Source organism: Falco rusticolus, chromosome 2 (genome assembly GCF_015220075.1).
Source record: "Falco rusticolus isolate bFalRus1 chromosome 2, bFalRus1.pri, whole genome shotgun sequence".
NCBI lineage: Eukaryota > Metazoa > Chordata > Aves > Falconiformes > Falconidae > Falco > Falco rusticolus.
Genome location: NC_051188.1, coordinates 114,266,178 through 114,280,215, shown reverse-complemented (window position 1 = coordinate 114,280,215; position 14,038 = coordinate 114,266,178). Strand labels below are relative to the sequence as shown.

The 14,038-nt window shown below is 40.4% G+C and overlaps 1 protein-coding gene across 2 annotated transcripts in view; it reads left to right on the top strand.

Moving 5' to 3' along the window:
- Window positions 1-6,372: 6,372 nt before the first annotated feature.
- The window catches only part of CD247 (CD247 molecule), a 59,087-nt gene continuing 51,421 nt past the window's right edge, over window positions 6,373-14,038 (top strand). Inside the window, exon 1 of one of the 2 annotated variants that reach the window (XM_037378057.1) lies at window positions 6,373-8,073. In XM_037378057.1, coding sequence (XP_037233954.1) covers window positions 8,016-8,073 — 58 coding nt within the window. In that variant the 5' untranslated portion in view covers window positions 6,373-8,015. The remainder of the gene's footprint in view (window positions 8,074-14,038) is intronic. The other variant, XM_037378058.1, reaches the window with a different exon arrangement.

The following is a 14,038-nucleotide window of genomic DNA, read 5'->3' as shown; positions in this document are numbered from 1 at the left end:
GTACTATTTTTCCTAACCTTTTTTTCTTCTCCCTGTGTTCATCTTTGTTATATTAGTCTCATTCAGGGATTTGCTTGTGAGCATGTTTCCTTTTCTCCTAATATCCAGAAGCAATACTGTAGCTTAGAATAGAAGAGGCCGAGCATAAGAAATTAATACAGCCGTAAACAATGAATCAGCGTTTTGACTTCTGACGATGTGTATCTTCTACCACGAGGTGCTTGACGTATCTGAGCATATTCTAAATAGTAAGAAAGTCAACCTCCATACCTAGGAAGTCAAATATCTCCATTCATAGGTAAGAATCTGAGACACAGGATAACCTTAGGCACCTCGCTAAATCACAGGATGTTTGTTAGTTGGGAATCTAATTGGGATAATCACAGCCTGTCTCTAATGATATAGTTATGTTTTTCCTTCATCTACTAAACTTGCTCATTGCCACCTTCGTGTTTCTACTTCTTGATTTTCAATTTCTTTCTTGTGTTTTAATGTAAGACTTGTGCTCAGTAGATTCTTGCAACATGCTACATCATTACAGAATGGAGTTTATGTATATCAGGTATAAGTTTAATTCTTTATTTAGTTCTGCCTGGAATTAATTTCTTAGCCATTTAATACTGCATATATGATCTTCACAATAAAACAGAGGTAGCTCAGTCAGAGTATTAGATTAATACAAAACGTATTAATCATAACTTAGTGGATGAATGTTTTCAACAGGTTTTTCCTGAATAACAACGCGCTGAATCTAGTAAAAATAAAATAAACCGTTATCTTGTTACCGAACACAAGAGGGTGCCATAGGCTTACATTCGGCTTGATTGTTAAAAGTTTAATACTTCAAATCGGTTATTGAATTCATCATAACTCAAAGACGCTGGAAAAGCATACGACAGGGGGCATGATATGAAGAAATTCTTTTTCTCCAGTGCTTTACATTATGAATGCTTTCCTCCATAAATGTGGCAGCCTGCTAGCTGTTAAAAAAGAAGCATTCATCATTTTTTTGTGTTTTGTAATCATTTTGTGCTATGGAGTGCTCAGAAGTAATATCCATGAAAATGATTTAAAGGTTTTTAAATTAAGAAACTCTAGTAAAGGAAATGGAAGCAGGTGTAGAACGCCTTGGAACATCGACTGGGAGGAGACACCTCCAGACTTGATAGTGTTTATTTCTCTCAGTACTTACTGACTACAAGATTCCTAAGTGAGGGTGTTCATTAGTGTGACAATGCTTTGGCTTACACTTGTTAGCTGAACTAAACCACCTGATTCTCATTTGTGATTTCCAACAGCTAATTAATCTTGTTGGATTATTTAAGTGCCCCTAACTCTTCTCTAATGGTTTGGGCTGCTTGCCCTGGCTGTGCAGGTGTTTGGGTGGTGAGGCAGAGCTGGGAAAAGCCTTCTTCCAAGCTTCTGTTTGCCTGGGGGCCCTGCTAGAGCTCAAGCCCTTGCTGCTTGCCTAGTCCCACTCACCTGACCTCAAACCTGCCTCAGTGGTTGACCCTGGTTGCTGCCACCCACCCTGCTTTTCTCATCCAGGTACTGTGAGACTGTGTCTTGGTGGCGAGGCCACTGCCCTGCGGAGCACTGGGCCCTTGGGGCTCCCCAACAATTGTATTCTCTCTGCTGGGAGGCTCAGGCCATGAGCTTCTTGTGCAAAACTCTTGGAGTTGCTTCCTTGGCTTTTTGACTTCAGAACTTTTCTATCTAGAGGCTTCCTCAGAGTTTCTGTGTTGAATATTACAGTGTAATAAGATTAGAGTGTAAGACTCATTTGTTCTGAGTGTAGTGGTTAATGTTCTTTGCAGCATGGTCTTCTATGGAAACAAGGCTTAGGTAACGTGTTGTCTGGACACTTCTGCCAGATTTTTTTTTTTAACTGTGTTGAATTTTGATTTGAAACAGGTAGTCTGACCTTGAAGCCGCAAATGCCTATATATGTCATGACAATTGAAAGGTCAGGAGAGGAAACAAAACCCAGTTCACGTATATTAAAGGTACAGAAGTATTGGTTTTTGAGAATTTGAGCTTCATTAATTGTGCTGGTTGCAAAGCTGCCTGGAGTCTTCTGGCTGACTGAGACCAAGTATGCAGTCAGTATCCGAAGTGATGAAATTTTGTATTATTTAGTGCATGTTTTCCTTTTAATCAAAGAACTTGATAGCTGCAGTGATTGTTCTGAATCGTCTTTCTCTCTAGCTCTTCATATCCTAGATAAAAAAGCCTTAACGGTTCCCCGTTACTCTTTGCTTCCGATTTCTGCAGCTGTTTGGCTTACTTTTGCATATAATTTCTGTAGTTTAAACAGAAGAGAGACTTCCAAGAAGTATTAGGTAGTATGTATGTAATTGCATATGTAAATGTGTATATTTATGTGAAAACATTGAAGATACTTTGTATTTCTATGCTGCTTTATGCTAATATAACCTATTAGAAGTAACTCTTTCTAGACTGAAATGAAGCAACTGCTTAGAGATAAGAAATACAGAAATAATGGCACAAAACCTGCAGTATATAATTATAAGGAGTTCTTTCCTGTTGTCATTTAGCCGAAAACAGTTGTCTAATTAAGCATGAATTAGAATTTTTTTTTTAAGTGCTTAAATGAATTTGGTTAATTTCCCCCCAGATAAGCATTTGAAAAATGCAGAAGAGGTATGTTTTAAGGGTGAAGAGGGGAAGAAAATAAAAGGAAATGAAGATACTTGTCATAGGTCTTACAATCTGGCTTCACAATACTTTTATATTCATGAAAGACATAACCTTACTGATCCATTATAGTCTGTACAGCCATGCAGGAAGATTCTGAAGGTACTCTATAGTTAAAAATAGCATTTCCAGAATGTGTGCTTAGAGGTAAAGTCCCAGATTTTTCTACACATACTGTATGTAATCAGGGAGGCTCACCTGCAATTAACAGGTGAAAATATTAATAATGTGAGAGAGAGTAACATGACCAGCCTAAAGGAAAAGAAGCTTTGTGCTTCCTTCTTAACATACGATGTAAGTGGTTGTCTCTCCAGTGCATAAAAAAAGAAATAAAAATCCAGAGCAGATCATAAAGGCTTCACTGGGTAGGAAAGAATTCAACATTACAGATTCGGTAGTCTCAAAACTGAGTATTCAGAGAGGGTGCATTTTAACTTTCTACTAATATCTCCTTTATAGGTTTCCAAAACCCATGTTGCACTGAAAATTTTAAGACTGTAGTGGGAACGGGGAACTGCTAGTCACAAAACCCCCAAAATAATGAATAGGAATTCCTTCTTACACTGCATCAGGGCTTGTTTATCATCTCCCAGAGGAAACATACAGGGCAGTGTCTGTCTTTATAGTATTGTATAGGTGCCTGGGATTTGTTGGTTTTTCTTGTTGGATGTGGCAGGATTTCTATTTGCACAATGCAGCTGCAAGGAGTAGTGACAGTCAAGTGCTTTTTTCTTGGAAATGTAGTATTTTCATACACAGAGGGGAGCAGTTATAGCAAGACCAGCTTCTCTTGTCTCCCTGTTGGGAGCTGCAAAGCAAGACCTGTAGTTAGACACTGTCTTCTTTCCAGCTCTCCATTTGCAATGCTGGCAAAAGTGCAGGGCAGGGACTAATCCTCTTGGAATGCAGCAATTACCACTAAATAAGTATTAATTGCTGCATTCCAAGGGGATTAGCACAGTTGAACCCAATTACAGCAAAGCAGAGGCTTCGCTGTAAGGCACTACAGTACATTGAAATGCGATGAAGCAATGTAGGACTGTCAGTTTGCAACATTTTGTCAAGAAAAACTGGGCTTACACACTGTAAACAGCAGACTTTCTCTATTCAGTGTATTAGTCGAATGCATGAATGGCATGCATTGCTGGAGGCTACAGTTTTCTCACCAGAGAAAATTGTTGCTTATTTAACACCCATTATCTTTGTGTGAGCGTCTCCAAAAATGATTTTAATACTTGTAGAGTTAGTTCTGGCACTACAGCTGTCACTCCCTGCTGGATCAGGGGCTAGACTCTGCAGTCTGTCTGGATTCTCCCATCACTAACGTTGGCCAGCTCCTCCATGAGGTGATGTAGGAATTCATTTTGCCTGCAAGTACTAACTGTATAAAATAGGCTTAGGAGAACTTTTGATAAGTGACCTACTCTCAGTCCCAGCAGTCTGCCGTGATGATTACAGGAAAGCTCTCTGCGGTAGCAATACATGAGCCAGAGGGCAGTGTGTAGTTATTTTTTTTTTAATCCTCAGCTTGTCTGTGGTGCGGGTTTGTTTTTTTGTTTTCATTTATTTCCTGTTAAAACTGCAAACCCTGATGCTATGTTTTTGGGTGTTGGTGTTTTTTTTTTCATAGTACAGCCAAAGCATAACCAGTAAGCATGAAAAGGGGATGCTTCTGGGGATGAATCAGCCCCTTGCATTAGAGCTGTTCCAGAATTTCTTGTGTCCGGAGAAAGAATGGTATATTGATGCCCAGAACCAACTGAATGCATACCTTGTCTGTTTTTTGAAAGATATTACCCTTACAGATAATGAGCTGCACCTTAACCAGCGTTAAACACAACTGAGTTGTACTTGGGGACCACTTCAATTCCCTGACCCATTCTGTTTCAGGAACCATAGATCAAATCTTGCAGTCTTTCCCATGTAGGTAATTCTTGAAATGCACTTCCCTCCACCCGTATGTTTAGATAAAGAGTCAGGTTTAGCAGAGAGCTTTTATTAACCCAGCAGGGAGGGTTTTATGCCTCCACTGTGGCCTTGTCTGTATTGAGAAAAATAGCCACTGGTTCAGCTGAACTAGTGTTGCCATTCATTTCTACTCCTGTGTTAACAAAGTTCTTGCAATCTGACTGAAGTGAGTAAACTGAAGCATCAGTATGGTTTGAACTGTTGGAAAATCCAGTGCACATATGAGAGTGCCTAATGCACAATATGGGCAGGAGGTGCTGAAGTTTTTACTGTGCTATGTAGTTCCTAGAGATGCAAAGACCAGATAGACTGAAAAGAAGGTGACACTGAGCAAATAATTCCTCGTTGTGTAATTGCCACCTGTACGAACACAGAAAAGCTTTTTCCTAGAGAGGAGACCACTTCATCTTTTTCTATTCTCCTTGACTGCATGTGATTTGCATGTCCCATGCTGTGCATGTTCTGAAAATAACCCATAATACAAGCATGATTGTTCTTTGGTATACTTTCATCGTATTTAGATTATAATCATAAGCTTGCCTTTTTTCAAATGCTGAGGGATGGGGAGGAGACAATTTCTAGGGGTGCTATATGCAAAGCCTTATTTTGAGTCTACCCACACTGCTAACTGAAGTTCATATACTCTGTTTCTCTGACCTTTCCCTCTCTAGACATCAAAATACACTGGCCCAACTGCTGTTCTCCTGGTGTGCCTACTGTTGCCATTAATCTCCCGTTCTTATACAGCTCTTCATTTCATTTCCTTACCTTTGGCCTCAACTCTTTATTCAAAGTGATAATTTGCTAGCTTTCTGCCGGAGGGAGAAGCTATGATCAATAACAGGAGGAGACAGGGGTCAGCAGAATAGTAATGAGCAATGCCACTTGCTCCTCTGAAAATACTGCTACCCAAAAGTATCAATAATCAGTACGATATTATTTTAGCTTTTGGAAAAGGCATCAGTGAGATTTAGGCAGCCTGCAGCGGGAGCAGGAGTCTTTTTCCTCTCACTAATTCCTTATTTCAGCCAGCCTTCTGTTACACAGAAGGGGGGAAGGAGACAGAAAGGGCTTTATCTGGCTCACATTGGAATATAGACCATGCACCCAAGCGCAGCCGTTTCTGGGACTAATGACTCCTCGTTCAGGTTCAATGCATGGCAGCTCTCGTGGCCTGTGCTTTGCCTTCTGCCTGGTGGTGAGTCAGAGCCCATCTCCAGTCTCCCCTTGCAGCTTTTGGAGTAGAAGAGCCACAAAGGAAACCCTCCCCAAAGCCAAGAGAGCAGCAGCTCAGCAGCGCTGTCTAGGTATCACCAAATGGCATGTGGCACTAGGTTTTGGGTATTGGAGTAATACTAGTGCCTAATAATTTTGGTATTGACTGGCAGAATATATAATATTAAATAAAAGGATAATACTATTTTATCTATGTATTAGTCTTCATTACTCCAGACAGCAAGGTGATGAATTTCTTGGTCTCCTTCTTCCAAGAACTTCAATTTACTTTGCTTTCAAAAGACTATAAATCCTACCTCATATGTGCAAAATAACTCTCACCCTGCCAGTTGTCCTCTTACTATTGGGAAATGGTTATCACCAGTCCTGTTCCTGTACCTGCTGGGGCGCACATTCTTCTTTCTCTTTCTTTTCTAAGAATTACAAACGGGGGGAAAAAAAAACCCTGAGATACCTGTGCTTCCTTCCAGCCTAAGCTCTGATCCTGAAGTATATTAGTAGTTTTACTATTGTGAACAAATCGGCAATCTTCTGTTAAGCCAGTTGTATTTTGGTGAGGGAGGGAGGGGAGCGGCAGCAATGAGCTTTAGGCTTTAAGGTGCATCTAAGTAATGTTTTCAAGATTTTCTAATTCAGTTGTCTAAAATGTACTTTTTATTTCTGTTGCTAAAAGTGAAAACTTACTTGTTCACATTTGAAATGAGACAATAGTGTGAGTCGACATTGCTGTGTCAAGAGGTATGATTTCATATAAATGCACTAACACTTTGCTGGAGAAATTATTTCTGTCTAATACCTCTTTCTCAGGAAGATTTTTCTAAAACTTCAGAAATCACCTTGTGTACTTATATTTCATTATACTGGGTTTCTTCTCCCCTCTATTACCCTAAAGGAACCCCAGCCACCTGGCCACATAGAGGCAGGCATGGGACAGCCAAGGGGTGGCAGGGGCAACATCCATGTGCTGGATGAAGAACCTGGACCTGTGGGAAACCAGGCTTCACCTGTGTGGCTGCCGGGCAGACCCGCTTGATTTTGTATTGCTCAGAGAACAGTGTTAACAGCTGAAAACTTATAATGTGGGGCTGAAAAGCCCTGCTAGCTCCCAGACGGCAGCCATCTTCAAACCACTGATCTCTCTCTTGGGGTGTGCTGCTCTGCCTTGGGATCTGTCGCCAGAGGACAGCTTCAAGCAGCAAGAAGGTTGAATCCCAGGGCCAGCTCAGTGGGTAGGAGTGGTGTGCATAGCCAGGGGCTGCCAGGCTTTCTGTTTCAAGCTGAGTGAGGAGGAGATGCACACAGTGCTCTCCCACAGAGATGACACAGGCTCCCCTCCTTACAGGCTGTGGAGCCTTGGAGGACAAAATGGCTCCAGAGCTCTGCACGCACCAGCATCCTTTCAAAATACAAAGATGCAGCGTGTTCATGTCAAAAGGCATCTGTTTCACAGACAGGTACAACTGAAATGAGCCAGGCAGGGCCAGTTGTGCTGATAATGTCCTGTGGATGCCGTCTGCAGGGATGGGCAGAATCCAGCTCTCGCCACCCTGTACACTCAGAGGGCAGCCATGTTCAGTTGCTCGTGGTATGCTGTATTTCAGTTAGATTTGGAAATGGACTTTATATCTTTACCAGTTTAGCCAGCTACTTGTTCAAGAGTGACTATAACTTAGGATTTTAAACCTCTGCTTATGCTGTACAGCACTGTTCTATAGTATCCCTTTTGATGTGAGGCCAAATTTGACAGCAGACAGGCTTTCTGGGCCTCCTGTCGAGATCTGCAGCTGCTGTGACTGGGATGACCTAGGACCCACCAGACAAACTGGAAGGAGAGGAGAAAGAAAAAAAAAAAAGCCTTGCAAAGAGAGGAAAAAAAGAAAAAAAAAAAAAAACAAAAACACAGAAGGAAACCCCAAACATCAATACCAAGAAGGCAAACCCCAGCCCTCAGAGGCTGGGCGGCAGAGGAAGGCGCGTGCTCGGTGCCGCTGCCGGCAGGTGGACTCGGAAGGGGGTGGCGGGGCGCGCTTCCTGCGGCGGGAGCACAGCCTGCCGGGGTGCTGCCTCTGCCCCCCGCTCCCCAGCCTGGCGACATGGAGTGGAGGAGGATCGTGCTCTTGGCCGTCCTGCCAGCGCAGATCCCAGCCGCAGGTAAGGCAGGCTTCTGTTCTACCAAGGAGTTGTTTTCAGGCCCTTCTGAGGAAAGGGCATGATGTTGCTGTGGTGGGCTCGTCACCGTTTTGGTAGCAGGAGGGCATGAGGCGCTCGGAAGCACCAGTCCTCCTCATCATGGCTGGAATCGTGGGTGCCACTGACCACGGCGGTGGGGCTTGTGTCCAACCACCATGCCACAGAGACCCTCTGGCGGGCCGGGGGAAGGAGGCAAGGACAGCCATTGCTGTCGCTGCGGCCTCACCTCCTGCTGGAACAACTGCCACAGCTGAACTGCAGACTTGCCGTTAAAGAAGGCTCTTGGCCCTCACCTGGGCAGCTTGCCTCATGATTTTAAAGGAAACATTTAATAAAATACTGAAAATGTAGTCACTTGCAGTAATCTGCACAAGAGAAGTGTTTAATTTGGTTAGGTAAAATGAGAGCTGTGTCGCTCATAAGAGGGCGGCTGGTGTGCAGCAAACGGCATCGCCAGCGGGCTGGATGTGGAGGGCAGCAGGTGAGGAGAGGCAGGGCAGGGTCCTTCCTTTTGTGTCTCTGCCTTCATGCTTGTCTCTGCTAGACACAGCATTAAACAAAGTAATTTTTACCTTTATATATTTACTCGTGTTGGCCCTACTTGGGCAGAAAGCAAAGCAGCCTTGGTACGCACAAATCTTCAAAGAGTCATGTTGATTTGGGGGGAGCGGGATGTACTTCTTAGTAGATCAAAAGGGCAGCAAAATTTACATGCAGAGAAGGCCTCGTCTGAGGCTGGAATTTGGAGAAGTCTGCCGATACTGGTAGGTCACATTTGAGTACGTATTAAAGCAAAAATCCACTGAGCAAGTTTCCCCCACGACGTACACCCTGACTGTACTGGACAAAGGCACCATCCTTACACTGAAGAGCTTTGGTGGCTGCCACAGGCTTTTTATTTAAAAATTCTCTGTAGATTAAAGGGTTTCACAGCCCCTTGCTAACGCTGTGGGATCAGTTCTGGTAATTTGTGGAGGTTATGTTTCAGGAGGGTTTTAAGCAGAGTCGTATGCTCTGTGGTAGGCATGCCTTCTGCTCGTCCTCCGTTCAGCCTCTGGGGCCTCTGATCCTTTCTGATACCTGCGTATGAGTATGATACTTCTGGTACTTCTATTTTGTATGTTGCTCTGTATCCATAGATGTGTATAGGGCTAGAAAGGTAGGGAAATTATTTAGGTCAAAATGCATCCACCGAAAAAAAAAAAAGTTTTATGTTTTCTCCTTTCAACCTGTCACAAGATATCAGTAGTTCAGGCTCCTATTTGTATATTTTTAGCATAAAACTTCTATTGAAAAATATGTAATACAGTTTGCAGATGGGTAAAGCTGGCCCTATAGGGGTCTCTGGTGCAAAGCTGTTAGGAGTATTCATGCTCACAAAGAATACACGGTATCAAAGTTTGAACAAGGTGCTGTTGCCATTGATCTGTAGAAGGAATCATAGAATCATTCAGATTGGAAAAGACCTTTTTAAGATTGAGTCCAGCTGTTAACCTAACACTGCCAGATGGTTGCCTGTGGATTTGAGGGGAAGTATTTTTGATTGTATACCTGTAATAGTTTGAAGAATAATAGTATTTAGCTTAAAAGTATAGGTAGAATAGAAGCAATGTAGCACAAAACTTGTAGAATTGTTGCTACGTTATTGATGCAAAATGCACAGTAACAAAAAGGTAAGATCACCATGAATTCGGTTCAAAGATGAGACCAAACAGATGGGTTTTTTAGCTTAGAGTTATGAACAAAAGCAAAGATCTGCTACAGCCCGGAGTGTTTTCAGGCCTCCTTAGAGTGAAGTGAACTTTTATGTTTTTTCATAAAACAAGCTCATGGTGGACAGAGATTCAGTAAGCTGTATACCGCCTTACAGTGAGTTCATTCCATATATACTGTAATGCATTTTGTGCTTATTCTTCAAATGGTCAGTTGAAAGATACTAACAAAACTGGGACTGATGAACTTGCAAAGCTTTTCCTTTTGAGTACTGAAGTGAGTAGGTCAGGCATATTATAAAAAAAATATCTAGAGATGGGCCACACATTCCAATACAGATTTTGAATTACGGACACCAGATGACAAATTTCAGAATGCTCAAATTTGACCTTTGAGCAATTACAGTGAAATCCATATCATATGCACATTTAGTTTTGTTCCCCCTTCAAAGGTACAAAAGTGTACATCTGGAAGTTTAGCTGAGGTCTTCCTATAACCCCTCTGTTTAAAAAGTGTGTAAAAATAAGTAATTTTAACTTCTGAGCAGATGACTTTATTAATCATGTTTTTCATTGAGACGTAAGACTGTTATTATAAAACTTCTACCCAAATATTACAATTAAAATTGTAAACTCTAAGAAGATTTTTGTAGAGCTTTTAGTCTGAAGTATGACAGGCTTCAATAGCAGTGCGGTGGGCAGTGTTGTAGAATTGCTTCTTTTTTGGCTTTTTTTTTCAGGCTGATAAGGTGGCCTAATTTGTACAAATACACAACATGCATATATATATATATATATGTGCAAGAGTTCAATGACAGCACTTCCATGATTTTCACTTCTTTACAAAATAACTTTTCTCAGAATTGTCTGCTAAACAGAATTGGACAGTGTCCTGTTTTATGTGAACTCCGCGGAAACTAAAACTTGTAAGCCTTTGGCAGGTATTACTTGCATAGGTTATTTTCAGTGTTTTGCTGCTCTGCATAACTATGTCTTCTGCCCATTGGGTGCCATGGTGCCAGGAGCCTTTTTTTATTTGGTTCATGGACAGGAAGATAAAATGGACAGGTAATGGATTTTTAGGGGTTTTCTTGTTCTTTCCTTTTCATGAGATGACTTAGCAGGTCTGCAAACTACAAGATTTGTGAACCAAGTCATTTGCAAACCTATCCAGGAAATACAAACAAATAAAACCAGGCTATTTTGGCTACCAACCTCATGTCCTTATGAGCTGTGTTAAGTTCTCATAGATAAATTCTTGTTACACTTAAGGGGGGAAAAAAGGGCTTAATTTTACATGTTTAATTTCCTTTTTGTCATGCCTGTTCACAATGATTCATTAATAATTCATGGAAAAAACTAGGAACTGGCACATTAGTGAATGGAACAAAATGTAGGCAATGTAGCCTTTCTTTATAAAGGGAAATTTGTTGAGCTTTTACAGTGCTATATTCAATTCTTTAATGCTTGTTATAGAGTAAGTGCTTTCTATCTGAACCCTTCCAAGCAAAATTCCTAATAAATGAAGTAACAAGTCAATGATTGCATTCCTTTTGATTTTTCATGTACGCTAGATGGGAAGTATATATAAAATAAAGCTGTCTGAAAATATATTTGTATTTCTTCTGCTTAAGTGTGTCCTTCTTAATAAGCCAAAGTGTGTGTGTGGGGAAATAGGAGGTTCCCTAGCAGCTTAAAGGGGACAAGAACTTGATTTATGAGTGAATGTTCATGTGGGGAACGCTTACGACAGCCATTTTCTGTTATTCACACAAACTTGAATTGTGACTAGCATGAGGAGTAAACCCATAAGCAAGGAAAAAAGATATAGGTACAAAAATAAATTGTTTCCTAACTATCTCCAAACTGTAAGGACACTCCCTTATGGCAAGAAAATAAAGCACATTTTTACGGTGGCATGAATGGAAGATACAACTTCTTAAAACCACTGAAAATATGCATCCTGCTAAAGGTATCTACTTTGTCCATGTGCTTGTGTACTCATAAGCCTATTGTTGATTTTTCACTGTTCTACTGATACGACTTCAGTCAACAGCTAAATTTCACTCAGTTTCACTGCTGTTTTTTTTTAGCATTAAGAAAAGAATTTATGCTATTCTAGAATCTGTGAGAAACTGAAATTTTGTTGATTTTTCTGGTTTGTAATGTTGTATAATGTAATGAGATTGGCTTCAAATATTGTTTTCTTAATTAAATTCAATTCTGCTACTTTACAAAATACAGATTATTTTTAGATATTTTAAAATATGACAGTCCAAATCTGATTTTTAAATTTTTTTCAGGAAAGCAATGAATACACTTAACTCCACTTTGTCCTATGCAACTGATTTATAACTTTGTATGTAACAGATAAAATGTGCAGGCAAATAAAAAGCTTAGTTTGCAGTTATTCAGTCTACTCACTCAAACGCACGCATCTCAGGAGACAGTGGAGATGTGTGTATTTATCTACATACAATGGATATATCCATCTTTATGAAAGTTAGGCTTACCGGTGTGTAGTTCTTTTGGTCCTTTGGCAATTTAGCTATTAAAAATAGAAGTGAAAACAGCTAGCTCCTAAGCCTCAGAGGCTGTACGCACTGTGTCTGCAAGTTCTTGTTAAGGGATAGAAGCCATCTCAGTGTTTGCATCATATAGATTGGAAATATTTGAATCCCTACAAGTTTCCTGGGAATAAACCATCAACCTTTAGAGACCCTTTATGTATTTTGTTACCAAGACTGTTATATGTCTGTCAAGTCTTACGAGAAGAAAGTCTGGCGTTTTCAGTCTTCACATACTTTTGGTATGTAAGAGTGTGTTAAACACCGTGCTTCTGGCAAGCAGGTTGCGAAGCCTGATGAAGCGCTCATGCTGTTCGGCCTATTTCTTTCATGGGATGTAACTGTGAAAAATTCATTTATATTCTGATTCTTTCTGAGTAGCAGAACATCTTAAAATTTGTTATATTTAAGTGAAGGAGAAGCCATAATGATAACACGACTCTTTTGAAAGCTCAGATAGTACGGAGGTGAAATAAATACTGAATTAGAATTTGATGGAAGCTGACAAGAGAAAAAGGTTGAAAAATTTTCAACAAATGATAGGTAGCATGAACTGTAGTGGGACATGCTGAGTAAGTCTAGAGGGTGGGTAGTTGTCAACACTTGTGGTTGGGGTTTTTTTTAAGAAATCTCACCACATACATATGATTTAAAACTCAAACTGTCGTCTTGGGTGAAAATCTTAACTTTCACCATAAATAAACTTTTCTAGGTTTCTAGCTTGTAAAGGAAGCCTTGAAAATGCACATGTGCATCGCTCCAGAAATGGAAAAAGAGCAAACCAACTGTCACTTATAATTTATATATTTTTTAAGACAATTGCTATTTTTTGGGGGGGTGGTAGGCCAGCCTGCCTCAGGATGCTGCAATGCTTGCATTTGGCAAGCACTGAAAATAGCTTCCTAGTCAAAAAGAAAAGTATATCAAACATTTAGAACCAGAGAACGCTTAGAGGAGCTTTCCTATTTCAGCCCCAAAAATTTGAATTGTAAAAATTAATTAACAAATGTTGTTGTTATCAAAACAAAAAAGTCAGAGTAATGGACTGAAACACTTTTCTAATAGTATAAGATGTGATATCCAGGAAATATCCAGGGGAATATTAATTTGAGTGGTGTTTCATTTCACTAAGTGTACATTGGCCATTGAAAAAAGGAGCAAGGTATGTGATCAGAGCCCCTTTTTCTGGTTCATCCAAATTTTATAATCACTTTGTTCCAGCCAGGAGCATGGGTGTTTTGTATTCATTCAGATTAGAATGTTGCTGTCATCTGTGTGACAGCCAAACCTGAAATAAACAGAGCGAAATATTTATAAAAATTCTTCCCAAATATTCAATGTGCAAGTATATATTGTAAATTCATTCTGATTCCCCATGGTGCATATCTCCTTACAAAGTCAAATGAGACTCAGGAGGGGCAAAACAGAAAAATGTCCAGTTGGTACTGACTGGGTGGGTGAGAGCAAACCCTAATACTTACACAGAACCTGCAAATGGATCGAGGTTCTTTGTGCAGGCATCTGTATATAGTAGCAGGGTCCAAACTAATTAGATGCTTTGTTTGCAAAACACTTATTTTGAATTAGTTAATACAGAAATTAATCTCAAATTAAAAATTAACATATGATAACTTATTACTTATCAGA